The following is a 26,290-nucleotide window of genomic DNA, read 5'->3' on the forward strand; positions in this document are numbered from 1 at the left end:
ATCCTATTACAATATCAATCCTTGCGCTTCAGCTTCCATTAATTTCGACGACACTTTGAATCTTAACTTACTGGTCTTGTAATTTATGTCATCTTTTAACACCGTATATATTAGTAATAGATGGACAATAGTTGAATCTTGTTCCAACATAATTATCAACAGTAATGGATTACATACAATGAAAAATGGGGCTGGCTTTAATTCGTAGATTACTGTTTATTTGCATAGTAAGCCGCCCCCACAATTTTTTATGAGTATGACAGCAAGAAGACTTGGATTATACTTCTTTTATATTTAACCAGTCTCACAGTTCTGAAGGAACAATCAATAAAAACAAGCGCAAGTGGTTTAGTGGTAAAATCCAACGTTGCCATCGTTGGGCCCCCGGTTCGATTCCGGGCTTGCGCATTTATTTTTGTTTTTTGCTTCGAACATACAATAAACCTTGAAGTCAATTAGATATATCTTTTGATATTGTTAAAGCCTATTTACATCGAATAAATAAATGAATCATAAAATGCATGAATGCATTCAGTATTAAATAAATTTGGGTTGTGCTTTCAAAAGCTGGGCAAGAAAGTTACCAGAATTTCCACCAACTGCCGTGCTTGTTCTCTACAATTTTCTTTGTGTTCTCTTCAGTCTCGGATCTTAACTGAGAAAGTTCGTTCCTGATTCTAGATAGTTCCTCCTTCTGTACTTCCTCCGCCCTTACTTTGGCGAAATGGTCTCTACTTTGAACGTTATCGCCCTTTCTTTCCCATGGTGATTGAAGAGGGCCTGTTTTCCAAATAGGATCGTCGCTCTGGGAAGTCTCTTGGACGATCTTCATTAAAGCCCGCTGCTCTGCCTGACGTAAGTTTTTCTCCCTCTCATATTGTAAACGTAATTCAGGAGAAAGTTGGCTGATTAGCTGTTCGTCTGTTGGTGTGGTATACTTGAAAAGCAATGCTCCTCCTCCAATAACTGCACCACCGATTGCGTAGACTTTCAACCAACGTACCCACAATGGTCTTTCCATGACTAGATAGATCTTACGTTGCCTTTATTTTGCGGTTATTGCTTGTACAGGATTTATCGCCTACTATACAGATGTTAATATCTGTATTAGTCAAAATACCCCGGCAGAGATGAGAAAAAAAGGATCTTAGAAAACTGAAATGTGCGCTAAGCTAGAAAAAGGCTTAAGCCCCGTAAAATAATAAAAGCTTTGTTAATTCACTTGACTTGGTCTTGAAATATATGAAAACTTATCATTTTGACCAGATATTTTCACATATGATTCTGTTTGCGAGGTAGGGAGGCTTTGCATTGTGCTCTCTTAACACACTAAGCGATATGCTACGGAAAAATATCATCGACGATTGATAGCCGGACATGGTTTTCAATGCATATTCTGATTTCTACCGCACTCCATCAATCTCTCCATTTTACTAAAGAACTCAAAGTTGAGGTACGGCAATCATGGATTTCGATATAATAATGATGTATAATTTTTTTTTCTCTTTAAAAAATATGTAAAATAAATAAGTAATAAATAAAAAAAAATAATGTGTTTATCGTAATGTACTGTACAAGCCTCCTAAACTGGCATCCCTAAAAAAAGAAAATGGTGCAGCTTTATGTTTGACGTTTTTATCCTTTCTCCTTTTCTCGGTTAGAATTAACCAATCAATTCACCAAACAAGAATGGAGTGAATACCCTAATAGCTGTGATTAAGATCATGATACCTTCCAATAAGGCCATTGGCAACCCTAAGAAACCGCGTTCTTCCATGTTCAAGTAAATGGTATAGAAGGCAACGGCGAAGAAGATTCTGGTTAACAACAAAGGCTTTGGTAAGACACCAGACAAAAATTCAACCGGCTTGTTGACACAGTCTCCACCTCTTTGGAAGTATTTGAAACAACCCTTTTGAAGAGCCTTCAAGTTATCGCTATCAGCGGCAAACAACGAGTACAAAGCGACTGATAAAACGTTGATAACAGAGTCGTAACTCTTTCTTTCGAAATGGTAGTCTAGTAATTCATCCAAAACCTTTTCACGGTCACTGAAGTCTAGTTCACCAATCTTCTTGATCAACAAGACAACGTCATGCAAACCAACAGTCATACCACCACCGGTCAATGGGTGTCTCATGTTAAGGGCATCACCGATAACACACATACCTGTGACATCGTTTTGTCTGGCTGGCAAGTAGGAGTTTGGCATGGCTCTAAATTTACCTTGGCTGACGGCTTCGTCAAAGGAAGGACGTAGACTCTTTGGAATGAAAGGCTGAACATCCTTAATCATCCAGCTCTTGATATCGGCTGGGACCTTTGGAGAGTTGTAAGCACAAAGAATTCTTGTTTCCTCTGGGCTAATTTGATAAACCAAGATTGGCATGTGTTCGCTACCAAGGATAACGTGACCGTGCATGGGAGCAGGGTTCTTAGCGTTGAATAGGGACATACCAACGAAGGAGGAACCGACAGTTGGGACATGGTCTGGATGCAATTCCTTTCTGAAACGGGAAAAGATACCATCACAAACAAAGGTCAAGTGAGCCTTGAACTCCACTTTACCACGGCCATCAATGTCAATCTTTGCACCGACAACCTCGTTCTTTTCGTCTTTCAAAATGTCAATACAGTTACCTTGCACTCTAGTGACGTTTGGTTCTTGAGCAGTAATGCTTCTTAAGTTGTTCAAGAATCTACCATGAACGAAAGCAACACCTCTTTCCCTTTCATCATCTTCGTAATCCTTGATGTGAATAGTGCTGTCCTCCAAAACCTTGTCGTTACCGTCTTTGACCAAATCCTTTAATTTTTCAACCTTAGCGATATCGGCCTTGTAAGGATATGGAATGTCGACCTGTTCACCGTCATAGAAAACAGTGTAACCGGTAACTGGGTATGCCTCAATGTTGTTGATGGATTGTACCATACCCAAACTTCTCAAGGCCCTGACACCACCAGGCTGCATCAATTCACCAACGATTCTGTCTGGCATAGCCCAATCACGCTCAACGATAAGGACTTTCTTACCCTTTCTTGCTAAACCAGTAGCAACACAAGGACCGATAACACCAGCACCGATGACAATGGCATCGTACGTGACTGTGTTGTCAGCATTAATTAACTCAGGCGCAACGTTTATAGCAGACATTACCTTTTCGTTGTATATATTATTGGTTTTTTTTATTCAATTGTTCGGAATAACCTGTATTGTGTAATACTCGACAATTGTTCTGATATATATATATATATATATTCCAGTTGAAAAAAAGAAAAGAGAAAAAAAACAGAAAACTGGAAGAACAGAGAGAGAAACTGAACAATACTAGGAAAGAAAAAAAAGCATAGAAACACATAATAGATTAAATACAAAACATTTGTACATGCGAGGCAAGAATACTATTGTCTGCGAAGACTTATAACCGACCGAGAGCAGCCACGGCATGCATCAACTACGAGCGTATTGTGTTATATCAGCTCTGTCCGATATACCGCCTATTTGCTGTACGAGCCCGTCCGAGCTATACGAGACCCGCGACGGCAGTATCGCATCCAAGCGACGCAAATTCGCCGATGGCGTGGTAGAAAACGTCGCAGAACGACTCCCATTCGCCCCGATTCCGTAGAGTGCCCTGAACTACGCTCATGTCCATGTTCATACCACCAACGTTTGTGGAGCAGACGTTTAGGCCAAACGCAAATCTCAAGGCGCCTGCAGACTGTGAGAATATTAGGTCGCGGGCGTAGTACGGCTTGGTCGTATCTTGCCTGACAAACCCTGTGTTGCTGATGATGGCACCGCCTCTTTGGTGGTCCAAGTAGGTGGTGGAAATAATTTGGTCCACGTTCTTGTTTTGAACGATGAAGTCTAGTTGTAGTGTGCCCAAGCCGATCAAGTGGTCTCCGTTATCGTACGACTTTAAGAAGCAGTCGTGGTAGTACTCGACGAGACGCCAGAACTTGTTGGCGTCGCCCTCGGGGACGTTAAAAGAGGAGATCAAATAGGTGTAATGTGAACCACCAACGTTTGCGCCGTATTTGTAGGAGTCTCTTAGCTCTTCGTCGTTTGGTAAGAATCTTCTTGTGCTACTTGGGAGGGCCACGTCGAACCCATATTCAAGGAAGGACTTGGTGAAAACTTTATCGTGTCTATATAAAGCTACGAAAAAGCAGGCTTGAATGAAGGGCGTTATGGTACATCCAGCATGAACTTTTTTTTTAATTTCCGACCTAATTTGTTGTGTATCTTCGGCGCTGAAATGCAACAGATGGTTGAAACCTGCATTTGCATTAGAGGAGGGAGAGTACCTGGAAGTGACTGTCGACTCATTGGAAGTTCTGAACTCACAATACTCAGACACGATGTTCTTCAAGAAGAATTTAGGTAGCGACGTCAATCTAGGCTTATAGTCAATACGGTCTGTGATGGAGATCGGAAGCTTCGAGATTTCTTTGTGATCTTCGTTATAGTCGATGATGACGTTGTTATCCACGATCTCCTCCTCATAGTCGAACCCGTTCTCCTCGATCGTAGAGAGTAAAGCAGTCAAATCCTGAAAAAAATTCGTTCCACTAATACCATCGGAGCCGCAATGGTTACTGACATAAACGAAGTTGGTCCACGCCTCGCCCGCGCTAGTATCCCTACTAGGTAAACAAATAAGCCTCCAATTGGGCCTTTCCGGGTCACATGCCGGTACGATTATAGGGGTGACTAATTCGATTAAGCTACTCGTGACTTTAAAATTATCATTCTTATATTGTTCCGAAACTTTGCTGATGACTTCCCTGTATTCTGATTGACTGTTCATGATTAAATCCTCCAGTTCTAGGTGAGGTATAACCTTGATAAAATCATGCTGAGGAAACGGCTTATTCAGATATTCCTGACTGAGATAATACGCTTCGTGGTTAGGGTATTTTTTGGGAACAATTGTATGCGAAAGAATTGGATACTTTAGAAGCAATAACCTCAAGGCAAGTCTCAGTTGTCTCTTGCTAACGGCCTTATTCAGTTCCCCATAAACAGCGAAATTCGAATACATGTTTTGCCTATGCAAAACAGCAAAATAGTTTTCCAAATGGCCCATGCGCCTTGCATGGCCACGATCGATCAGCTCTTGCGTAACGTGCGGTTCGTATTCCTCTAAACTATCCATTTCACTGCAGTTTTCTGTTCTTGATCCTATTGTTCGTTTGTAGATCTTAAAGAGTATTTGCGCAGTAGCAACATCATGACTTCTACGTGTGAAACTGCCCTACGCATTTGTTATTGCCTTTTAAGTAACATATAGCTCAATATTTCACAGGCCTCGAGGAAATGTCAATCCCAAAAAATCGTTTACGCTCGTTTAGAGCCGTGAGAAAAAATTCGGTACTAAAAGCGGAAATTTGCTAATGTCGTTTGGGTCCCATCCCGCAATATCTATCGGTATCTTGTGGCATCTCAATATTGCCTGATATGTAGCGGTTAAAATATTGATGACTTGTGTTCTTGCAATGAAGTTCAATACAAGTAAAGAAAGACAGTGTGGTTGGAATTGTAATAATTGCTGAAATAATAAAATTTCTATTATTCATTGATAAGCAGTACAGATTTATATACCATATTTATAGAATGCATAAAGTTGTAACTATATTGCTTTTTACGTGCGCGTGTTTCACTATTTATGGCCACTAGTACTATTGTTACGATGACCATGGTGGTTGCTTTGGTGATAATTTCTACCATGACCATGACTGTGAATTGCCGAACCACTTGCCGGCATCCCAGATGGACCTGATCCCATCATTCCTTGAAATGGCATCCCACCGGGATACCCAAATGCACCCATAGGTGCTCCCGGACCACCTGCCATGAAACCTGAGGGCATATGAGGTGATATGTTCCCTCCTCCATCTTCAGCTCCATTGTTTCCCATAACAGGCATCATTTGCGGCATTGATGGGTGGTAAAACATTGGTTGAGGCTGGAATGGCATGTACATTCCCATGGATCCTGCGGCGAAACCATTCATCATCGGGGTTGGTGAAGCGTTTGGACCTCCCATGGGGAAGCCCATCATCCCGCCCATGTTCATGCCTATGTTTGGATTCATTCCAGGCCCGCCATGACCCATGGAATTCATTTGGCGTTGCTGGAACCTGGTTTGGGCTTCTTGTATGGCTGTATTCTCGTCTGGGAAAAAAGTCTTGTATGATTCTTCAATCGTATTCAACCAAGTTGGCGCAGTGAAGTAAGGCTTTTCAATGAAAAATGGTTCCATGCTTTCAGATGCGTTACGTTGTCTTTGTTTTTCATCGTGCGCTTCTTTGGATTTGATGAACATGTTGAAACTTTTCCCGAAGGCTGCTCTTTTGGCATCGTTGGTATGTGGATTCTTTGCTCCGAAAAATGAACCATGGTTACGTCTTCTGGATGAAGTGCTCGATCTGGTGGTGTGAGCCGCAGATGATTGACCTTGAGACATGTTGCTTGTACTCCTTCTAGATTCAGATTTTCCCGCAATGACCTGAGCAGTTGGAGAAACAGTCTTAGCGGAAGGCGTTTTGCTAATTGGTTTTGGTGGAAGCGAAGAATTGGATTTCAATGTCGAGTTTGACCTTTTCAAAACTTCCGGCATATCCTTTGGTATATCGTAAGGAACCTTGAATTTCTCGGAAAATTTCTTTAATTCTTCGATTTGAGCTTCTTTGCTACTTAAACCTTTCTTGCTCTTGAGGGACTTTTGAGAGACTTTTTCCTTTGTTGCTTCTGCTTCTGCAGGAGTGGTAACAGTAGTAGCAGCAACAGTTTCGTTGTTGGTAGAATTACTTGAAGAGATAATTGCAGGATCCATATTATGAGGTTGTTGCCTCAAAGTTGGTGGAACATATCTGCTCGCCTTGTTTGCATTAGGTTTTGAGTTACTTTTCAAAGCAGCCAACAACTCATCGCCCCTTCTATCAACACCTGAATATAAGTCTTCTTCGTCTAAGCCAGAATCGTCGATATTAATACCTCTGTCTTCTGCGATATGAATATTACCTGAGGGCCCTTGAGATTCAATTTCCTTGGCAATTCTTTCTGCCTCTTGCAATCTTTTCCCAAAATTAGGATCTTCCTTATTAATCTTTGTCGTATACAAATGCTCATCAAAAGTCGACTTGACACCAAATTTTTTTTCGTTGACAGCAAATTGATCCCACGCAGTTGAATCGTCTTCCAAGGTTTGTCCCTTATTGATGTCGAAACGTTCGGTTCCTTCTTCAGGTGTCCATTTTTCTAATTTACGCTCCTTAATTTCTTTACCAGAGCGAGAGATGTCAACATCAGTTCTGAACTTACCGCTTTCATTCAATTCGCTATTAACCTTTTCCTTTTCAGAATCTCTAGCGGGTGTTGCCTCTTGAATTTTGGAATTTTCCCATTTCTCATCAAGAGACAAATCGATGTTCTTCAATTCCAACTCAGCGACATCTTCGCCGTGAATCAAAAGGGTTTCTCCCAAAGTTCTGGCCAAGTCATCTACAGAGTTACTTACTCCTGCATCAACAACTTTGGGGAATCTCAAGACCACATCAACACCGTTGGAGGACTCCAAATTACAGGAGACTAACAAACCGTCGTACTTCACACCAGAAGTGACAGTCACGGTGACATTGGAGCCAATACTATTGACTAGTAAATAATCTTGGCGGTCATTGAAATTTTTGGTAGTTTCAGCATTCTCATAGAACATTGAGCCATTATTTTGGTTACTTGAACCGCCTCCATTGGTGTAGTTATTGTCAGGATTACCACCCTTTCTTGAGTTTGTAGAGCTGTCTCTTTTCCTGAAGTTTCCCTTCATTCCGTTCGAAAGACCGAGTTCGTTTGATTACCTCTTTGGCTAAGAATATTTTTTTTTCAATTAATTTGAATTTTCAATGATCGAATCTATTGCTTCCCCTTTACGGTCAATTGAAAATTATTAGAGCGCCCTCTTGAAAAGGATAAAGGCAGAAATGAAGTAGATGCAAATGAACTAACCTATATCTTCTCGAAAGATCTTTCCAAAGGTATGCCTATTTAGGGATTACTTGACAAAAAAATCCGAATTCAAAAGCACATAAAATGCCTTCCGACTGAGCTTTGTTTCCTTCTCTTTTTTTTTTTTTTCAGTTTCTCACAATTTGCAGCGACTCTGCGGGGTTTTCTGAGACCAGTTTGTGGAGAAGATGTATAACCCGGAAGTTTATTATTCTATATATTAAATATTAACGATGATAATTATGGAAACTATTGAAGTGGGTATGTTCAGTCCTGTGAATCTTCCTCTGTATCGTCCTGATGGTCTTCATGGGTAGATGCCGCCAATTCTTTGATTTCCCGTTCATGTGAGTTCGTAACTATTCGATCTATGGTTTCCTTAAGGTCATGTGACGTGCTTGCATACTCTTGTAAAGACGGCAACAACGAAAACACTTCTTTGTTGTCGAGTCCCACATCGGTCGTGCTTTTAATAGGGTCGTTCCACATCAGGTTTAATTCGTTGGCGTCGTTTTTAAAAGCCACTTGCCCATCTGCCTGTGCAGATCCATTAGTGGAATCCAACCCATATGTGTATTCCATGGCTTTATTGAGTACTGGATGGAGGTCTCTTTGTATCAACTTCTCAGTGAGCCGCCTTTTATTGCTTGTCTTCAAGTTTTTGCAGAGTTTCTTAGTCTCTTCCAGTAGTTTTTTTTCACGTGCAAGATTTGTTTCCAGCCTCTCACAGTTTTGTAATTCTTGTGAATAACGGTTCTGGATAAATTGCCTCTTGGAATAAATATACTCGATATCCAGGTCTCTTTCCGATATTCTGGAGGGGAATTTTGCCTGCCTCAGCTTCTTGTTTATTTTCGTTACGATTGTCTCGAGCAAGCGTTCCTTTTTCTTGTAGATCCTGTTCAGTTCATTATTGTCACCGTGTGTCATCTGGTTCAACTCCTCATGGTATTTTTCAGTAACGGAATCGAGGGCGCTTGCCGTATTGGTCTCCAATAAACGGAATATGGACTCTAGCATCACTTTGGAGGGCTTCTTCCAATGTTTCAACTCGTAATTGCGCGGCATCCTTTCTCTGTACTCAGCTTGTATTACTTTTCTAAATTCCCAGGGTCGTACGTCGCCTTCTTCATTTTCCGCACTTCCACCAGACAGTTGCTGTTGCCCATTATTTGTGGTCTCTTTGTTTATCTTGAATCGGAGCTGTTTGGAAGCTTTGTAGCGTTGCTGTCCTTCTTCAGCGCTCTTGCGAATGTTCTGCTCCTCCTCTTCAGCGTCATCAGAATTCTCATAAAAGAGTGTTTTCTTCGATTGGATGCCGTTAGGCTCTGGTGCAACATCCAAACGCAACGTCCCAATATCGTTGACGTCCATAAGGATGCTGCTATCGCTTTCTGAGGTACGTTCGTGTGGTGACGAAGCCATGGCCTGGTCATTGTTTATCGAATCGTTTTCGATGTCTCGCAGCAAGTTTCCCCTATCAGCTGCCATTCCGGTATGTGGAATTCTATCGATTAGTTACAGACTTCCACAGTATATGAGCTCTCTTACGTACAACTGTCTTAACTTCACTCTCCTTTGCATTGTTTGTAAACAAGTCTCTGTGCCACGATGCCCCGGGTAATATGATGTTTAAAAGGATTGACGGATATCACAAATTTACCGACTGACTTTTTCTATATCAATATCGTATTGATTAGAAGAGTCGTCAATGGTGAAAAAAATAGAAAAGTATCGTCTCTTTCAAAAAATTTCTACTTAAGTTTAGTTAAACTGTACCTACGCATATACATAAATATATATATATATATATAAATAAAAGTGGCCAAGGATAAAACAACGGAACTCTATTGTTGGCTTAGAAGTCATCATCAAAGTTGATATCCTTGGATACGGGGGCAGAAGACTTAGACACATCACTAGCCTTTTGATAGTCGGAAACCTTCTTTTCAAAGAAGGTGGTCTTACCAGCGGTAGCGACACCTTCCATGAATTCGAATGGGTTGGAGGCGTTGTAGTATTTTTCGTTACCGAAACCGAGTAATAGACCATCAGCAACAAATTCTATGTAGGTGTGAATGCTCTTCAAGTCAATACCGAATTTTTCGACGGGCAAAGAGTTAGAGTAGTACTTCTTTTCGATTTCGACGGCTTCGGTGATGATTCTTTCGGTGATCTTGACGTTTGGCTTGGTTCTCAAATGAGCGAATAACAAGCACGAGAAGTCGGTGTAAGCACCTCTGTCTCTACAGATATTCTTGTTGGCCATAGCCAAACCTGGCATAATCTTCTTGTTGGTTAACCAGAACATGGAGGCGTAGTTACCAGCCTGGAAGATACCTTCCTTGGCAGCGAAAGCCACAAGTCTTTCAGCGTACAAGCTATCTTCGTTGGAAATCCATCTTTGAACGTAGGCGGCCTTGTCCTTCACTTCGGGCAAAGTAGCAATTTCCTTGAACAATGGAATGTTCTTTGGGTCTTCGAAAAAGGCGTCCACCATCATGGAGTAGACTTCAGCATAGATGTTCTCCATCATAATCTGGAACCCGTAGAAACTCTTACCTTCTGGGTTTTGCAACTGAGCAGAAAACTTCTCGATCAAGTTCTTGTTGACGATGTTGTCAGAGGAGATAGACAAAGCCAACAGGTTACCGATGTAGACCTTTTGGTCGTCGGTCAATTGCTTGAAGTCTTCAGAGTCCTTGGCCAGTTCGATTTCTTCAGATGTCCAGAAAGAGGCTTCCATCTTCTTATAGGCGGCCCAGATCTCATGGTACTTGATAGGGAACATGACAAATCTACGTCTGTTCTCCATCAAAAGGATTTCATCCTTTTCGGATTCTTTCATGTCATGACGTTCTTGTTCGAAGGTCTTTAAAAATTGGTTGTGTGCTTCCATTTTAGTTGATTGTGTATACGGCGCGCGTTGATGTGTGGCTAAAAGATCTGTTCTTTTAATTGGCAAAATTTTATTTTCCCTTTTTAAATGAATTAATTTTTTTTTTCTTTGTTTCGAGACAAGGCCTTTTGCAAAAAAAAAGAAAGAATGAAAAACTGAAAACTGAAAGTATAAGGGGACAGTGATGGGTGAAAAACCGATGTATCTATAGATGGTGTTTTTGTATACCGGAACAGAGAAAACAATGAGAGGAGGAAGTGAGAGACAGACAATGGGAACTTCAAGAACATGGAGATTCAATCGCTGTTTTTATACGCCAGAGTACCATGGGGTCGGGGATGGAACGGTCGCCGTCCACCGATTACAGTAAGCACAGACGATGTTGTTGCCACAACAACGCCCATCGGAAAGGCAAGAGACGCAGTGGTGAACAATAACTGCCAAACGTGGTTTTTGCACACTGAAAGCGGCGCACGGGAACGCGCTTTTCAGCGGGCGACGTTCTGCGCTGTCCGGTTTTCCTATGCTCGGTCCTGGATGGTCGTACCTGCTTGGCCCGGGTCGCTGAGGGGCGTGGGTGGAAGCGCACTCAAAAGGGGAAACGACGGTGGGCGTACAGTGCTTATTAAGCGAGCGGGTGGCCGCGCAGCGCATGGGCAGACCAGACGAGACAAGACCAGACCAGGCCACGGGCGATGGGCGGGATCAAGGCGCTTGCACTTGCGTGGGCCTTGGGCGGGGCTTGCTCATGCTGTGTTTTTTGTGTGTTGTTGCTATTTGGTGGTTTGTGCGAAAGGGCGGGTGGGGCACGGTTTGCCATGGCAACCACTCTGGAAGCGAAGTCACATAGACGCGTGAACACTCACTCACAGACAGACAGTCGTATAACACGGGACTGGTGATGCGCTCACAGGTGCTTCTCGCGTGCTGCCAGATTCCTGAATTTTGTGTGAAACGTAAACAGAACAGACGAGCATCGAAAAAGAAAAAAGAAAGGGCGGCGGGACGCGTATTCCCACTTGTTCCCGTTCCCTGTCTCTTATCCGCAGTGTGGGAGGGAACAAGTGATACGAGGTACCACCGGAAATCGGACGTGGTGTTTTTATCGGGTTCGATATAAAAAAATAAATAAAAAGTAATAATGGTTGCTAAGAGATTCGAACTCTTGCATCTTACGATACCTGAGTATTCCCACAGTTAACTGCGGTCAAGATTTTTTTTTCTTGAATCAGGCGCCTTAGACCGCTCGGCCAAACAACCACTTATTTGTTGAAAATTTGTTTTGCGCGCGAGGAGTTAAAGAAATCTTTTTCTGGTCGTGTTACGTAGGGATAAATGTGTACGTGTTTTACTGTTCTGAAATGAACCATATGCCGTTACTGGAAAGACGATCACTCGGCCACACTTCGACCCCATCGTAGTACGTGACGTTAGCGCTAGTTCTAAGTCATTGAACAAGCTACCCGATTACAAGAAATTGGTAAGGTAATATCCCTGAAACTAGCATATATTGCGTCCCGCAAACATGTGCCTTCAGAAGAGTGGCCGGCGTCAGTTTTTTTATTCATTTTGCAGACTTGTACTACGGTGTGTGGCAACCCAGAGCACAAGACTCGCGCGCGAATTGGTCTGCTTCATCTTAAACAGTCTCTTCTTTCTTTTGTTCGCGGTTCGCTCGTTTTCTTGGCCTTGATATTTGTTGCCGAAGAACTAAAATATCCCACCTATGAAATCGGCAAATCGATAAAACACGAAGATTTCACTCTGCCGTACAGCATCCACTATATCAACGTACGCACTACAGTAACTACCTTTTACACTTACTTAAGCACAGAAAATGGGTCTATCTTCTATCTTCGGTGGCGGAGCACCATCTCAACAAAAGGACGCAGCTTCAAGTGCTAAGACTTCATCAAACCCAATAGCCATTGAACTAAAGAACCAGATCGCTCAAGAGCTGGCTGTGGCCAATGCCACTGAACTGGTGAACAAAATCTCTGAAAACTGCTTTGAAAAATGTTTAACCTCTCCATACACTTCTAGAAATGACCCATGCATTGACCAGTGCTTAGCCAAATATATGAGAAGTTGGAACGTCATATCGAAAGCTTATATTTCTAGAATTCAAAACGCCTCTGCTTCTGGTGAAATCTAGACGTGTGACGAAAGCTTACTTTACTGCATAGTATATAACCCATACTTGTATATAAAATTCAATCACAAGCAAAGCAATAAAACACACCGTCCTTATCGCGTCAAAGACCAACACTGCTTGTACTTTGTTCTGAGTATGTGCAAATATATAATAAGATGGGTTTAAAACACTTTCTAAGTTTTGCTTGTTTCTTTTTTAGAATATAAAATTAATATAAATATTTTTAAATGTCAAACATACGAAGGTTTGTTTGTTTCTTTTTTCCATTCTGACGGTTTTCTGATGTGCCTTGGCAAAGCATAAACTTGTATGAAAAATACAAGGTTGATAGCCTTTATGAAATTGGTTTACTCAAGAGCAGCCAGCCAGAATAATAAAAATAAATAGGACGGGGGTTATGTCGGACGGAAAGCCTGAGAAATAGAGAGAGGGAGATATAATGTTTATCAGTCATCATCTTCATCATCATCGTCACCATTGCCTGCGGCTATTCGAGCCTTTACGTCCTTCCATAACTTCCCCTTATTGTGATTGTCGTACCATGAAGTGATCGCGGAATCAAATACTGTTTGGAAAACAAAGGCACCAGCAAAGATAGTACCAACAAAAACTGCGTTTCGTTTGAAAAAAGTTTTGTAAATGGATGAAAAGGACTGCAGTTGATTCATGCTTTGTTAGTAATCTGGAAGAGAAAAGGAAGCGCAGCGGTCAGTTTTTTTCTACTTTCACTGTATTGCAGTGCCATGTCTTCGAATATTTCGAGTTCCATAGGGGGAACTCTACGAAAATAGGTTCCTAGGACGCTATGAACTTGTTGACGACGACTGGATGGAAGATAGATTCACGTCTGAACTGCACCGCAGTAATATGTACTATAAACATACCATTTTAGCCTGGATTGTTATTGCTATCCTTGAGGGCTGGAAAAAGTATATGATCAAGTTTATATAATTGATCAGTCGCTATCGCAAGACGTTAAATATAATTGCAGAAATAGCATTTTCAGAGGGGATGGTATTAGGGAAAAGCCCGAGGATTGAAAGCAAATTTAGGCGCCAGAATTCTTTCGGCCTTGCCTTCCCCGCGCTTGATTGGTTCGTACTAGATGACAATAATAAACAACCGATGAATCCAAAGTACCTCTAGTTGACATTGAGAAGGGTTGGACTAATATTTGCTCCAATGTGCGTACTAAAGATTAGTCACGGCTTTGTTCTGGAAACAAAAAATAAAACAGCCAGTAGAGGCGTAGATAATTATATGTGTATAAATTTATATAAAAATGATAAACTATTAAACAAGGTAAAATTAGTCGGAACCGATCTTTACCATATCTCTCGTTCATCAGAATCATCGTTCTCAGAAGAGTCATCTTCATCAAGATTTCTTTGATTCGTGTTCCTTATGATAGTCGCTCCATCAAACTGGGGCCCTAAAAATTGTAATATTGGTGGCGGGTTTTGAGGTGCGTCCTCATCATCATTTCCCTGAGGTTGAAGTGTGTTTCTAAAGTTCTCGAAAAATTGGAAAAAATTACGTACTCCACCATCACCAATACCTTCTGCTCCAACGCCGAATAAGTTGGCCGCCTGACCAGTTTCGTCATCTACATCCATATCATCATTTTCTTCGGTGAAAAATCCTTCTTCCCCTTCTTCCATGTCCTCATCATCTTCGTCTGTTGGAGGCACTCTTCTTGGTCTTGGTTCTCTATTAAATGCGAATAAAAATCCGTTAGAAAGTATGGTCACTCGGAATTCGTCACCCATTACTCTACTGATATATCCCGGAATTTCGTTATTGATCCACAATCTGTTTAAGTGCTCGTATCTTTTCAAGTTTAGGGTCGTTAAATCACCCCTTCTCATCGCATTTCTACCAACCTCACCGTGCGAATTTAGATATGGAGCAGATACAAAAATATTGGAAGGAGGCTGCGTCAGATGCAGACAAACTTCGCTTGAATTAGGCATAAGAAAGGCGCCGAACGACTTGAAGCAATTCTTGTTTAAATGCTTGGTCATTTCATGACGGTCTGCTCTTAAATGCACTTTGACACCACATGTTAAACATATCTTGAAATCCAACCTATTATCGGCATTCTTCATATGTTGGGACCGTTCTTCGCGCAGCTTGATTTCCTTGGACTGCGTAACGTAAGTATTCAAAAATTTAGATAGATCTATCAACTTTACAATACCACAGTACTCATAGGGAATTCTCTCCAAGTATGGATGTGATGGAACGATTGCTTGTTTCGTTTTAAAGAGATCAACAAATGATTCTTTATCAGTAATCAGTTTCAATGCTTTATCAACAAACCCAGGGAGACCTTCAAATTCGAGTTCTTCCTCAACATCAAAGCCATCGATAACCATTGTCTCATTTTCAGAATCCTTCACCAGTTCGTGCAAAACTTTGACCATAACCAAGCATCGTCTTATTGTAGGAAGTAAGCTCTTCAACAATGAAGTGTAGGCTAAATCGTAAATTGACCTGGATTCTAACCCTTCCGTTTTTACAGCGGTTATGCTCATTAACGTGATGAGGATACTTTCGTCTACATTATAAACATCTCCTAATTTTTTTGCTTCAGTATACAGTTTATCCACTTGTTCTGCATCAGAAAGTCCTTGAACAAAATCATCCAAAAACTGCTTACAGAAAACAGTCAATGCCTCGGTAATCGTTTCCCGTAAAGAAGCTGGAGAGAATAGAGATTTGCGAACGATGTATTGGAAGAGCTGGTTTTGGTTACATATTATGTCAGATTCTACTGGATATGGTTCAAACTCCATACTTGGTTTTCCGATGACAAAAGTAAATAACATGATGCAAATTAGAATGTTTTTCAAAGTCTTGTATTTCTGCTCTCTGCTTCTGAAAAACGAAATATTGTGTGGCTTTTCTAACCTAGAAGCAACTTCCAGCATTGAAATTGTATTTGCCCAATGAACACTTAATACCAAGGAAACGTCCTTATGGGTAAAATTGACATGTTTTCTTACCACTTTATCAAAACCTTGGCATTGCGATACCATCAATGAAAATATGGAGTTTATGGTACGATAGTTATCTTCAGTAAAAGGTTTGAATAATCTGGAAAGTATGTCTAAAGATAATTCCGACTTCAGGAACATGTCAAGGGATAAACCAGTATTTGCCCTTGAAGTTGGGCAAATAGGCAAAGTACAGTTCGAAAAGGTCTGGCACAAGGGACATATAAATGCGTTCGATGAAAACCTCTTTTTTTGGACATATCTTTTGAAACAGTTATGATGGATATGGTGATTGCAAGATACAAACACTTTCCTAGATCCACGGGTGCCATTTTCTTTCAAAGACTCCAAGACTTCGTCATCAATATAAGCCTGTTTGTCATCATCATTGTAGAATCCGTCCCATTTGGCCATAAACTCCCTAGGATTAAAAATATTACCAGGTCTAAATATTGGAGTATGGTCGTGGTATGCAGGTATTACAAAGAAATCGGTAGAACTAGAATCTTGACAAAGTGCGCAGGTGAAATCTTCTGATTCATATACTTTTTCGCCGTCCATATCAACATCGTTATCTTGCTCGTCAAATTCAGATTCATGCTCTTTCATAAACTTGCTTTGTTGGTTGTTGAATTTCGCCAAAAGTCTCGCTTGGTGTTTTTTGGCCATTCTTCTCTTACGTTCCTTTTCAGTCTCCTGCAAGTTAACGCCTTGACTTAGTTTTTTGTCTTTATAATTATCGATATATTGGTTACCAAAACTTGCAATCAGTGATTCGAATATTTCATCTGGTTTTTTCATTATCATCTTCTCCAACAAGTAGTCAGCTTTACGGACAATACTCTCGGAGAATATATCCGATTTAGCATTCGCAATACTTAATAATAAGTTGCATATGGGTTTTGCCAAATAAGCTTCCGGTATAGAGTCCTTGCCGTTTATCAGTTCGTCATCTTTGAATATACCATGGACCAAATGCAGTAATTCATTAAGAAAAGTGCTATCCTCCATATCCAGGCATACTTGTAGTAATTTATAAATCACTTTGGCAAATACCGTATTTCTTGTGAACTCACCCAAATTCATAGCACCTTTGTCTAATAATTTTGTAGAAACCTGAGGTATTAGTACAACCTTAGATACCTCGTCTTTGTTTTTAGCCAAATGTGTCTTAATGATGGTGGCACTGCTTTCAAATTCGTTTTCTAAATTTAGCAACTTTAATGGATCAATTTTTGCATACAGGGCTGCTTTCAATTTGAAAACACCATTGTCAGCCAAGCCCTTAGGTTCAACAAACACGGAAACTTCTTCAAGTGCTTCATCAAATTCAGTAGTGTCATCGGTTAAATAATCAGGAACTGATTTTAGTAATTTCGAATATGAAAGAGGCTTCATGTAAAGGTTGTACATGATTGAGTTTTTAATCATGTCCATCCTCCTATCTCTCAATAAAGAAAAGGTCTTGAAATATTGTCTTTCAGTCAAAATTTGATAAATAAAGGCAATAAATTGTTGAATCATGAACGAAATCTTGTCTTCGTACACCGTGTGCTGATACTCAGCCTCACCCATGAACCAGTCCAGTAACTCCCATCTATCGAGAATGTTATATATCACTCTTGGAAGATCATCGCGCTCCCAGATAATAGCCAACTGGTTCAAATGTATATCTCTGGAATAGGAGCCCAACTCAGGATTATTTTTATAATATGATGCTTGATGTAAAACAGACATACCATTTCTGACCCAGAACCCAACGTCAATTTGAGAGCATAAAACAACGGATCTTAAAGAGAAATCTGCGATTTTCAAGAAATCTGGACAATTCTCTAAAGATTCGTATGCATCTTTTAAGGAAACTTTTTCAATAAGGAATGAAAGCATTGTTTGTATCGGATTCATAAATGCAACTCTCTCATGGCTAACGCTAAACTTGATAATCTCATGTGAATCATATATTAATTTATAAGTCAACGACCTATTACCCAAAAACGAGCTGACTATTCTAATAGCATTCAAAACTAGATTTAAATCAAGGGAATCATGTGATTTTTCAAGGACTTTTTCGGCAGTTTGGATAATACTATAAATAGAAGTAGTGTATTCCAAGTAAGAGATAAAGTTTTGATCTTCATGAAGAACATGTTCACCTTCCTTGCGTTTGATCTTCCAAGCCCCGTTGAAGAGCTTACCAAGAGTCAGCAGTGATATAAATACCTTCGGTCTTATTGTAATATTAGGATCATTTACCTTACTTAATAAAGTTTCCACTGTATACAAACCCTGTTTGAATGATAGACTATAACTCTTTGTCAGGTTACTTTTCTGAACTCTTTGCCAAATCAAAACACCGGCCTCTACTTTGCAAAATTCCTTGAAGATATCGATGATTGACCAGAGAATATCTAGGAAACTTTGGTTTTCAAAGATATTCCTGGCGTTCGTGGGGCATGTAAAAAGCTGAACTACACATTCTCTTATGGCTGTTAGTTGAGGTTCTCTATCCATATATGCCACTGATCTTGTGATATGATTGAATATTTCTACCACTTGTTGACAAAAAATTGGCTTGTATAAAGTTGATGACGCTAACGTAGGTATAATTACATTTTGAATATCTTTTCTTAGTCTTTTCCAATACCTATTATCAAAATACAAAATATGCTGTAATCTTGTGTTAGAGTATTCCTTTGATGTTAGATTTTCTACGTCATTTATTAGTGTGGAAAGAGAATGGGTACTTGATTCAGGTAAAACTTTATGGTGACCCAAAGGAATTTGGTTGCCCTCGGCAAGGACAGATAAATCGATATATCTATATGGGTCATCCTTATCAAATTTTGTACTGAAATATTTCTCTACCACGGGTGTCATATCACGGGATTCCGTAGCATTTAAATATTCCGAACAGAGCGACTTGCCCATCATGTTTCTAAAAGTAATTTGAAAGGAAGGGTTTGGTATATTTAAGCAGTGTGTGATCCAAAGAATGATGTACTTACAGGCTTCCTGATGAAGGTATTCTGACCATGATGTTAAAGTAGCACTCAACCCGTTTGTTTGCACAGCGAAAAATCCGCCTAATACAGACGATAAGTCTTGCGAACATTTTAACATTGCACGACCTTCTCCATCAATTCTGGAGGTTAACAAGTCGATATGGACATTATCAGGTACACCTTGCCTCAATGCCGTTGTGGCTTGAGAATAGTTATGGTATTCGTCGTTGTAGATTATTACGGTGTAGTTTTCAGGATCAATTTTTGCGAGCGATGGGGATGCTTCAGGGCTATTCGAAGGGCTTGTCTTTGCCGTTGTGGTTCCATCGAACATATAATCATTCTCATATTTCAAATCATTTAAAAACTGAGCTCTTTCATACATCTTACCTTGTTGAGTCATTTCTCTTAGTTTGATGGTGATGTCCTTTTGAATTGTGGGCAGAGGTTCAATATTTTGATTAAAAACGTCAATGAAATAGTCGAATACTTCGGAAAGAACCAGTTCTACTAGGGCAATACATTCTGGATCATTCCATACATCTTTTTGCTTTGTACTGTCAAAATTACTTGGGTCTTCCGATGTATCGTTTCCTTGTTCTTCAGCTTTACAATGGAGCGAAGAATTCCAAGCTTCCTCATCCCCACAGTCACAAATTCCGCTAGTAAATTCAGAACAGATATCGGTACAAACATGATGATTTATATGGTCCTTTGGATTGAAACAATGGATGCAAAGCACACAAGTGTCATCACAGCCACATTCATGGCATCTATACAGAGGTTCTCCAATCTTAAATTTTCTCCCACAGTTCCTGCCAGTATGTTTGTGGACATCACCTATTTTAGATTCGTCTATCTTGTAAAAGGGAAAGGTCCCTTGAGATGTTATCTTGTCAACGTCGAGGGCATCTTCTAAACTTTCGGGGAAAACAGCAAGTTCCTGATTACTTGACTTTTGCTTGGGATGAGCAGTAAATAAAGTTGATAAGTTTTCACCATCATTGGAAATGATAAAATACAAATATCTATAGATAAATTCCTTTAGGGCTCTGCTCATATCAGCCCTTTCAGTAGGGCCTCTCGTGAACCTAAAATAGGGGAGGTTGTGAATCGATCGTAGAGTTCTCCTGATATGAGATTTCAACGATCCCAAACCGTTATCGGTGAACGACATGACGGTCTCTTTCTTGTAATGAGTATGCTCCCTTTATAATGGTACGGTAACAGCAAATAGAAGCAGTACAGAAAAGTCCGATTAGTTTTACCTGATTAAAAATGTGTCAAAGAGAGGGGGAAAAGGAAACCTAATAGAAATATATCTATAAGGAGAGCAAACAAAGCAATAGCGCTACTACTAAGGTTTATTAAATGTCAATTTTACGCTATAGTATGCAAAATCAAAAAAAAAAAGTTGAAAAGGAATAAAGTAGTGATCACGAAGCAGAAAAGGGGCCTGGCAACGAAAATGATGCTTGATTTTTTTTTTACAAATACACACACGTCTTCACACTCTACCGCTAGTTTTGGTTGGAGCTATTAGTGTCGTTCGCCACTGGATGATTACCTTTCTTTGGACACATTTTATGAATTGAATACAATCAATCACAAGGCGAAGAGAAAAAAAGCCGTCGCATCTCGTTTTTCAGCTTACCCGGCAGTGCGATAAAACGTTTATATGATATATCTAGTATTTAATATGGCGTGAATCGAGGAGACGGTTATAACCGTGCTTACAACTTGGTTTCTTCTAATTTGGCAGCAACCTCATCAGTCTTGGCGCCTCCTGGGTACTTAGAACCCTTGTTCTTTGGTTTCTTGGCCTTCTTGGTCTTTTGTGGTGCTGCGACTGGATAGCCCTTCTCGGAGGCTTCTTGGAATTCTTTGTTAGTGGCGAACTCCTCTCTGATTGGTGCCAGTAGCTCATTGATGGCATCAGCAACCCCTGTCTTCAGATCAGGTGGGGACAGTTTCTCTTCTTTGAAAGCCAATTTTAAGTCTTTCAAGGCTTTGAAGGTTATTGGGCCACCGAATTTTTCTGGTCTATCAATGAAAAATTCAAAGTGGTTTGCGCCAAACTTCAATTCTTGAATTGGTGCAATGACGTATTCTACAAAGGACAACAACCCGTTGTCTTCGATGTTACCAGGGCTACAAAATGCACTATTGATCTTCTTCTTGACTTGTTTTGGTTCTTCTAATAAGTCAATCTTGGAATTTGGATCAGATGCAGACATCTTACCACCTTGAGTCAGTCCCGGAACCATGGGATTCATTAGATGTGCCCTCTTCTTGTAGCCCAGACTTGGCAAGTTTTCCTCAGCCAAGACAAAAATTTTTCTTTGGTCGACACCACCGAACTGACAGTCTACGTCAAGGAAATGTTCATCTAATGCTTGCATCAAGGGATAGATCAACCCGCTTAACAGTGGGTTAGCGACCTGCTTGACGACATCAGCACCAGCTCTCTTCGCATCGTTTTGTGAGACAATGTTGGACAATCTGAATATGTCCATGGTATAGTCTGCTGTCAACTGGTAGGAAGAACCCACAACAAACTTTAGTTTTTCGATTGGAACGTTGATGCTTCTCAAGATAGCTTTGATGGTGAATTCGTAGTATTTGGCTCTGTAATTGACGACTTCCAAAGGTGCCTTCATGTTATCCAAGAAGGCGTGCAAATCAGCTAAGAGCACGGTGACCTCACAACCGGCCTTCAAGAAGTCAGCTAGTTTGGTCATAGGAACGAAGTAGCCACAGTGGGGTCTACCGGTGGGTGCTGTACCCCAGTACAATTTCAAATGTCTCTTTTGTACTTCAAGCACATCTTTGATGATTTGTGGGTTCAAGACTTCTTGCAAGTTCTTGGTAATAAGTTCAAACGCCTCATTAGGTTCAACAGTAGCGGAAGAAGACATACTCACTTTGATTAAAACGCGTGGTAATCTATGATACTCTGGACTTGCTTATATGACTAATTCTTTTCTTGACAAAAGCGATCATCATATTTAAAATTTTCTATTTTGTTAAAACTTCGAAGGCCGTTGTGAGTGATACTGTAGGAAGGCCCTTTCTTCGGCTCCAAGACAATAATTTTTATGAGCAGAAAGGAAAGTGTAGAATGGGAGCTTGAAAGCCCATAGAGCATCCAAAGAAGTATATTTGAGTGCGCGCAAGGATGTCTAGACGGAATCCACCACCCGGTAGAAATGGGGGAGGTCCGACTGATGCCTCTCCATTCATTAAAAGAGACAGAATGAGAAGAAATTTCTTGAGGATGAGAATGGGTCAAAATGGGAGCAGCTCTAGTTCTCCTGGGCTGCCAAATGGGAATGGCAGCAGAGGGTCCCTTGTCAAGAAGGATGATCCCGAGTATGCCGAAGAAAGAGAAAAGATGCTTTTGCAGATTGGTGTCGAGGCCGATACTGGTAGAAGCAATGTCAAAGTAAAAGACGAGAGTTCAAGCGAATATAACGAATTCCCCTTGAGAGCCATTCCGAAGGAAGATTTGGAAAACATGAGGACACATCTTTTGAAGTTTCAAAGTAAAAAAAAGATAAACCCTGTGACAGACTTCCATTTGCCTGTTAGATTGCATAGAAAGGATACAAGAAACTTACAATTTCAACTAACAAGAGCAGAAATTGTTCAAAGACAAAGGGAAATTTCTGAATATAAAAAGAAGGCAGAACAAGAAAGAGGCACCCCTAACTTTGGTAACAACAATATGAACAAACCGGCTATGGGCCCATTCAATAATGCATCCAAGGATGGTTCTCAAACGCCTGCTATTGACTCAGCTACTAAAGACGTGCCAGACGGTATGAATTCTTCTACCACTGCTGCTGCCCCTACTACCCCTGCTCTTGCTACCCCTGCTTCCACTATCGAAAGTAATGATGTGTCAAACACACCAAGCACCGCCGTTGGTGGTATAGACAATAGTACCGCAGGAGTTAATCCGGTTGATGGAAAACTTTTAGTGACAAAACTGGAGGACGCAGGCCCAGCTGACGACCCAACTAAAGTGGGGATGGTCAAGTATGACGGGAAAGAAGTGGCTAATGGACCGGAATTCGAAGAAGGTACCATGGATCCGTTGGCAGATGTGGCTCCAGACGGGGGTGGTAGAGCCAAAAGAGGTAACTTAAGAAGGAAAACACGTCAATTGAAAGTTCTCGATGAGAATGCCAAGAAACTAAGGTTCGAGGAGTTTTATCCATGGGTCATGGAAGATTTCGATGGGTACAATACATGGGTAGGTTCTTATGAAGCTGGTAATTCAGACTCTTACGTGCTATTAAGTGTAGAGGATGATGGTAGCTTTACTATGATCCCTGCAGATAAGGTGTATAAGTTTACTGCAAGAAATAAATACGCTACCTTGACTATTGATGAAGCAGAAAAAAGGATGGATAAGAAAAGTGGTGAAGTGCCACGTTGGTTGATGAAGCATTTGGATAATATAGGTACAACTACTACAAGATATGATAGAACAAGAAGAAAGCTTAAAGCGGTTGCTGACCAACAAAATATGGACGAAGATGATCGTGATGATAATTCCGAAGTGGAGTTGGATTACGATGAAGAGTTTGCCGATGATGAAGAGGCACCAATTATAGACGGCAACGAGCAGGAAAACAAGGAATCAGAACAAAGGATCAAGAAGGAAATGTTACAAGCGAACGCAATGGGTCTTCGTGATGAAGAAGCCCCATCGGATAACGAAGAAGACGAACTGTTCGGGGAAAAGAAAATTGATGAAGACGGTGAAAGGACTAAGAAGGCACTACAAAAGACAGAATTGGCAGCATTGTATTCTTCAGACGAGGATGAGATTAACCCATACCTGTCTGAATCGGATTTGGAAAATAAAGAAAATGAATCGCCAGTTAAAAAAGAAGAAGATTCAGATAGTTTATCCAAATCCAAGAAGTCATCACCTAAGAAACAGCAAAAGAAAGCAACGAACGTGCATAAAGATCCTAATTTAAGAGTAAAGAGTATTAAAAACTGTGTTATTATTTTAAAGGGGGACAAAAAAGTACTGAAAAACTTCCCAGAAGGAGAATGGAATCCTCAAGTTGCAAATGGTACAACTATCAATAGTAGCGAGCCAACCATGGCATCGTCACCCATCAAAACAGAGGTTGGAGCGGAATCTGTAGCAGTAGAAACTCCAGTGCCTCTCATAACAGAGCAAGATATTGTTGACGCTATTGGTGATGGAAAGGTAAACGTTAAAGCGTTTGGTAAGTCCATTAGAAGAAAATACCCTGGTGCTGAGAACAAGAAGCTAATGTTTGCCATAGTCAAAAAATTATGTAGAAAAGTGGACAATGACCGCGAGCATATGGAATTAAAAAAAGAGTAAATTAATTTAAAAAGGTTTATATTTATTCAGTTATTCAGTTTTCGTTTCTTCTTTTCTCTTTTCTTTTGTTTACATCTTATTTCGTAATGTTATATTTACATTTTTCTGTTGTCTTACGCCGGTTTCCTAATAAGACGTCTGGATAATTTGAATTTGGTATTATAAAATTCTATTATACTTATCTTTATCTACATATTACATTAACGGTTACATTTATCCTTTTATTAATATCAGTCATGCAATCTATGCTTGAAAACAAGAGTATCCCTAAGCCACTTCAACAATTTCATCGTCGTCTTCATCTTCATCTTCATCCTGATCTTCATTTTCATTTTCATCGTTTTCGTCTTCAACATCTTCAGCATTTTTTGATGGCATTTCTTCTACGACACCGGCATCAGGCTCACCTCTCATTAGCATATTAACAATTCTATAACACAATTCACCAATATCCTCATCTTCTACATTTTTGTGCAACTCTCTTACAAGCGGGTAAACGGACTTGCTTCTTAAATACTCTCTGGCGGCATTTGTTGTACACAGTAGAAGAATACTTTCTAAGTGGCAGCATATGATGGCAGGAATGGGATCTCTTTGCTTGTCTTCTGGCAATAATTGTAATTCATCAGGCAAATTAAACATGTCTTCTTCATCGATTTCGGAATCCTTCGCACTAGCAATAGGCAACAAAATGTACGGCAACAGATTTATATTTTCATCTTTGAGTAGTCTTTCATGAGTTTCTGAGTCAAATAAAGAATTTTTTATTGTAGAAGCGACACCTTCTCTTCTAATCTTTGCATCATACTTTTCAGTAAAGACTAGCAGTTTGGAAATGGGGACAACAAGATCATATTCTTGTTCTTCAATGAAATACATCCTACCCAATCTAAATCTGGAAATATCAGCAAAGAAATAGGCTAAATAGTTGAAGTTAGCGAACTTTGTCAATTTTCTATCATTACCTTTAACAAAACAGTCCATCAAACAGTCCATAGCTTTCAGACTCTTGAATATGCTTGTATCCAAAGCTGTTAGCTTCAAGCCATCATCGATTTCTTCACCACTAGAATTCCTTCTAATATTCAAAATGGCAAGTATATCATCATCCTTTGCTAAATTGCTCAATAAAATGCACATGATATCAGCGTTAGGATTAGTCAAATCAACAATTCTCCAAGCCAAAAACTTTAGGAACTGTTTATCGTTATTTAATATAATATTTCTCACCAAGCTATCCTCAGACAAGTTTACCAAGATAGTAACACCTTGCTGAATAATAACACGGGTACCATGCTCAGGGTCCATAATCATCTTTATGATATCCTTAATAGGTCTGAAGTTATCATTCTTGAAAATCTTTGAAGTTGGGCCCGCACTGAATCCAACCAAATTATCAATAGCAATTTGTCTCACGGCAGGTTGTGGGGAATGTAAAAATTCCACTAGTTCATCTAGTTGGGACGCCATTTCTCAATGATTGCTCTTCGTACTAAACGTTCTTTTAAGACGGTGACAAATCAATGCTATCTTTGGTAGTAAAAAATATATATTTATTTTGATATATATGTATATATATATCTATATTAATATAATGGATGACGGTTCAATATAAGATGAGATGAGCATCCTATGTGAAAAAAAATGAAAAAAAGTTTGGAAGGATTGTAGGTCCTACGAAGAAGAATATGGAAGAAACTCCGAACGATGTATCGTATGATGTGACATTTACTATTCATTTGGCTCTACAGCTATCGCGGTATCGAGATGGGTATAGTAATAACTGTGCGAATGCACATTTATGTGAACGAGTATTTAGTCCTTTTTCATAGATAGCTTTAACAGAT

At 40.1% G+C, this 26,290-nt stretch overlaps 13 protein-coding genes and 2 non-coding genes across 15 annotated transcripts; 4 read left to right on the top strand and 11 right to left on the bottom strand.

The window, feature by feature from the left end:
- Positions 1–337: 337 nt before the first annotated feature.
- Positions 338–408, top strand: DI49_2139. The gene has a single exon. It is a non-coding gene; the product is annotated as a tRNA-Gly (tRNA).
- A 172-nt stretch (positions 409–580) lies between these two features.
- Positions 581–1,021, bottom strand: CBP4 (Cbp4p; the record flags this gene model as incomplete). The annotated part of the gene is made up of 1 exon (XM_018365280.1): positions 581–1,021. One exon carries the CDS (start codon positions 1,019–1,021, stop codon positions 581–583), a length of 441 nt encoding a protein of 146 aa, XP_018222380.1.
- Positions 1,022–1,663: 642 nt separating this feature from the next.
- Positions 1,664–3,154, bottom strand: ERG1 (squalene monooxygenase; the record flags this gene model as incomplete). Its single annotated transcript, XM_018365281.1, has 1 exon — positions 1,664–3,154. The coding sequence occupies one exon, from the start codon at positions 3,152–3,154 to the stop codon at positions 1,664–1,666; it is 1,491 nt and encodes a 496-aa protein (XP_018222381.1).
- A 370-nt stretch (positions 3,155–3,524) lies between these two features.
- ATF2 (alcohol O-acetyltransferase) lies at positions 3,525–5,162 on the bottom strand (the record flags this gene model as incomplete). Its single annotated transcript, XM_018365282.1, has 1 exon — positions 3,525–5,162. One exon carries the CDS (start codon positions 5,160–5,162, stop codon positions 3,525–3,527), a length of 1,638 nt encoding a protein of 545 aa, XP_018222382.1.
- Positions 5,163–5,666: 504 nt separating this feature from the next.
- PBP1 (Pbp1p) lies at positions 5,667–7,835 on the bottom strand (the record flags this gene model as incomplete). Its single annotated transcript, XM_018365283.1, has 1 exon — positions 5,667–7,835. One exon carries the CDS (start codon positions 7,833–7,835, stop codon positions 5,667–5,669), a length of 2,169 nt encoding a protein of 722 aa, XP_018222383.1.
- A 446-nt stretch (positions 7,836–8,281) lies between these two features.
- On the bottom strand, positions 8,282–9,505 carry OKP1 (Okp1p; the record flags this gene model as incomplete). The annotated part of the gene is made up of 1 exon (XM_018365284.1): positions 8,282–9,505. The coding sequence occupies one exon, from the start codon at positions 9,503–9,505 to the stop codon at positions 8,282–8,284; it is 1,224 nt and encodes a 407-aa protein (XP_018222384.1).
- A 367-nt stretch (positions 9,506–9,872) lies between these two features.
- On the bottom strand, positions 9,873–10,913 carry RNR4 (ribonucleotide-diphosphate reductase subunit RNR4; the record flags this gene model as incomplete). Its single annotated transcript, XM_018365285.1, has 1 exon — positions 9,873–10,913. One exon carries the CDS (start codon positions 10,911–10,913, stop codon positions 9,873–9,875), a length of 1,041 nt encoding a protein of 346 aa, XP_018222385.1.
- Positions 10,914–11,201: 288 nt separating this feature from the next.
- DI49_2146 (uncharacterized protein) lies at positions 11,202–11,771 on the top strand (the record flags this gene model as incomplete). Its single annotated transcript, XM_018365286.1, has 1 exon — positions 11,202–11,771. The coding sequence occupies one exon, from the start codon at positions 11,202–11,204 to the stop codon at positions 11,769–11,771; it is 570 nt and encodes a 189-aa protein (XP_018222386.1).
- Positions 11,772–12,055: 284 nt separating this feature from the next.
- On the bottom strand, positions 12,056–12,173 carry DI49_2147. Its single transcript has 2 exons — positions 12,135–12,173; positions 12,056–12,100 (listed from the first exon to the last, which is right to left on the bottom strand). It is a non-coding gene; the product is annotated as a tRNA-Leu (tRNA).
- Positions 12,174–12,750: 577 nt separating this feature from the next.
- On the top strand, positions 12,751–13,068 carry TIM13 (protein translocase subunit TIM13; the record flags this gene model as incomplete). Its single annotated transcript, XM_018365287.1, has 1 exon — positions 12,751–13,068. One exon carries the CDS (start codon positions 12,751–12,753, stop codon positions 13,066–13,068), a length of 318 nt encoding a protein of 105 aa, XP_018222387.1.
- Positions 13,069–13,514: 446 nt separating this feature from the next.
- On the bottom strand, positions 13,515–13,736 carry QCR9 (ubiquinol--cytochrome-c reductase subunit 9; the record flags this gene model as incomplete). The annotated part of the gene is made up of 1 exon (XM_018365288.1): positions 13,515–13,736. One exon carries the CDS (start codon positions 13,734–13,736, stop codon positions 13,515–13,517), a length of 222 nt encoding a protein of 73 aa, XP_018222388.1.
- Positions 13,737–14,393: 657 nt separating this feature from the next.
- Positions 14,394–20,246, bottom strand: UBR1 (E3 ubiquitin-protein ligase UBR1; the record flags this gene model as incomplete). The annotated part of the gene is made up of 1 exon (XM_018365289.1): positions 14,394–20,246. One exon carries the CDS (start codon positions 20,244–20,246, stop codon positions 14,394–14,396), a length of 5,853 nt encoding a protein of 1,950 aa, XP_018222389.1.
- Positions 20,247–20,802: 556 nt separating this feature from the next.
- TYS1 (tyrosine--tRNA ligase TYS1) lies at positions 20,803–21,987 on the bottom strand (the record flags this gene model as incomplete). Its single annotated transcript, XM_018365290.1, has 1 exon — positions 20,803–21,987. The coding sequence occupies one exon, from the start codon at positions 21,985–21,987 to the stop codon at positions 20,803–20,805; it is 1,185 nt and encodes a 394-aa protein (XP_018222390.1).
- A 260-nt stretch (positions 21,988–22,247) lies between these two features.
- Positions 22,248–24,443, top strand: TFG1 (transcription factor IIF subunit TFG1; the record flags this gene model as incomplete). Its single annotated transcript, XM_018365291.1, has 1 exon — positions 22,248–24,443. The coding sequence occupies one exon, from the start codon at positions 22,248–22,250 to the stop codon at positions 24,441–24,443; it is 2,196 nt and encodes a 731-aa protein (XP_018222391.1).
- Positions 24,444–24,710: 267 nt separating this feature from the next.
- Positions 24,711–25,913, bottom strand: HGH1 (Hgh1p; the record flags this gene model as incomplete). The annotated part of the gene is made up of 1 exon (XM_018365292.1): positions 24,711–25,913. One exon carries the CDS (start codon positions 25,911–25,913, stop codon positions 24,711–24,713), a length of 1,203 nt encoding a protein of 400 aa, XP_018222392.1.
- Positions 25,914–26,290: the final 377 nt, after the last annotated feature.

This window comes from Saccharomyces eubayanus, chromosome VII (genome assembly GCF_001298625.1).
Source record: "Saccharomyces eubayanus strain FM1318 chromosome VII, whole genome shotgun sequence".
NCBI classification, from domain to species: Eukaryota; Fungi; Ascomycota; class Saccharomycetes; order Saccharomycetales; family Saccharomycetaceae; genus Saccharomyces; species Saccharomyces eubayanus.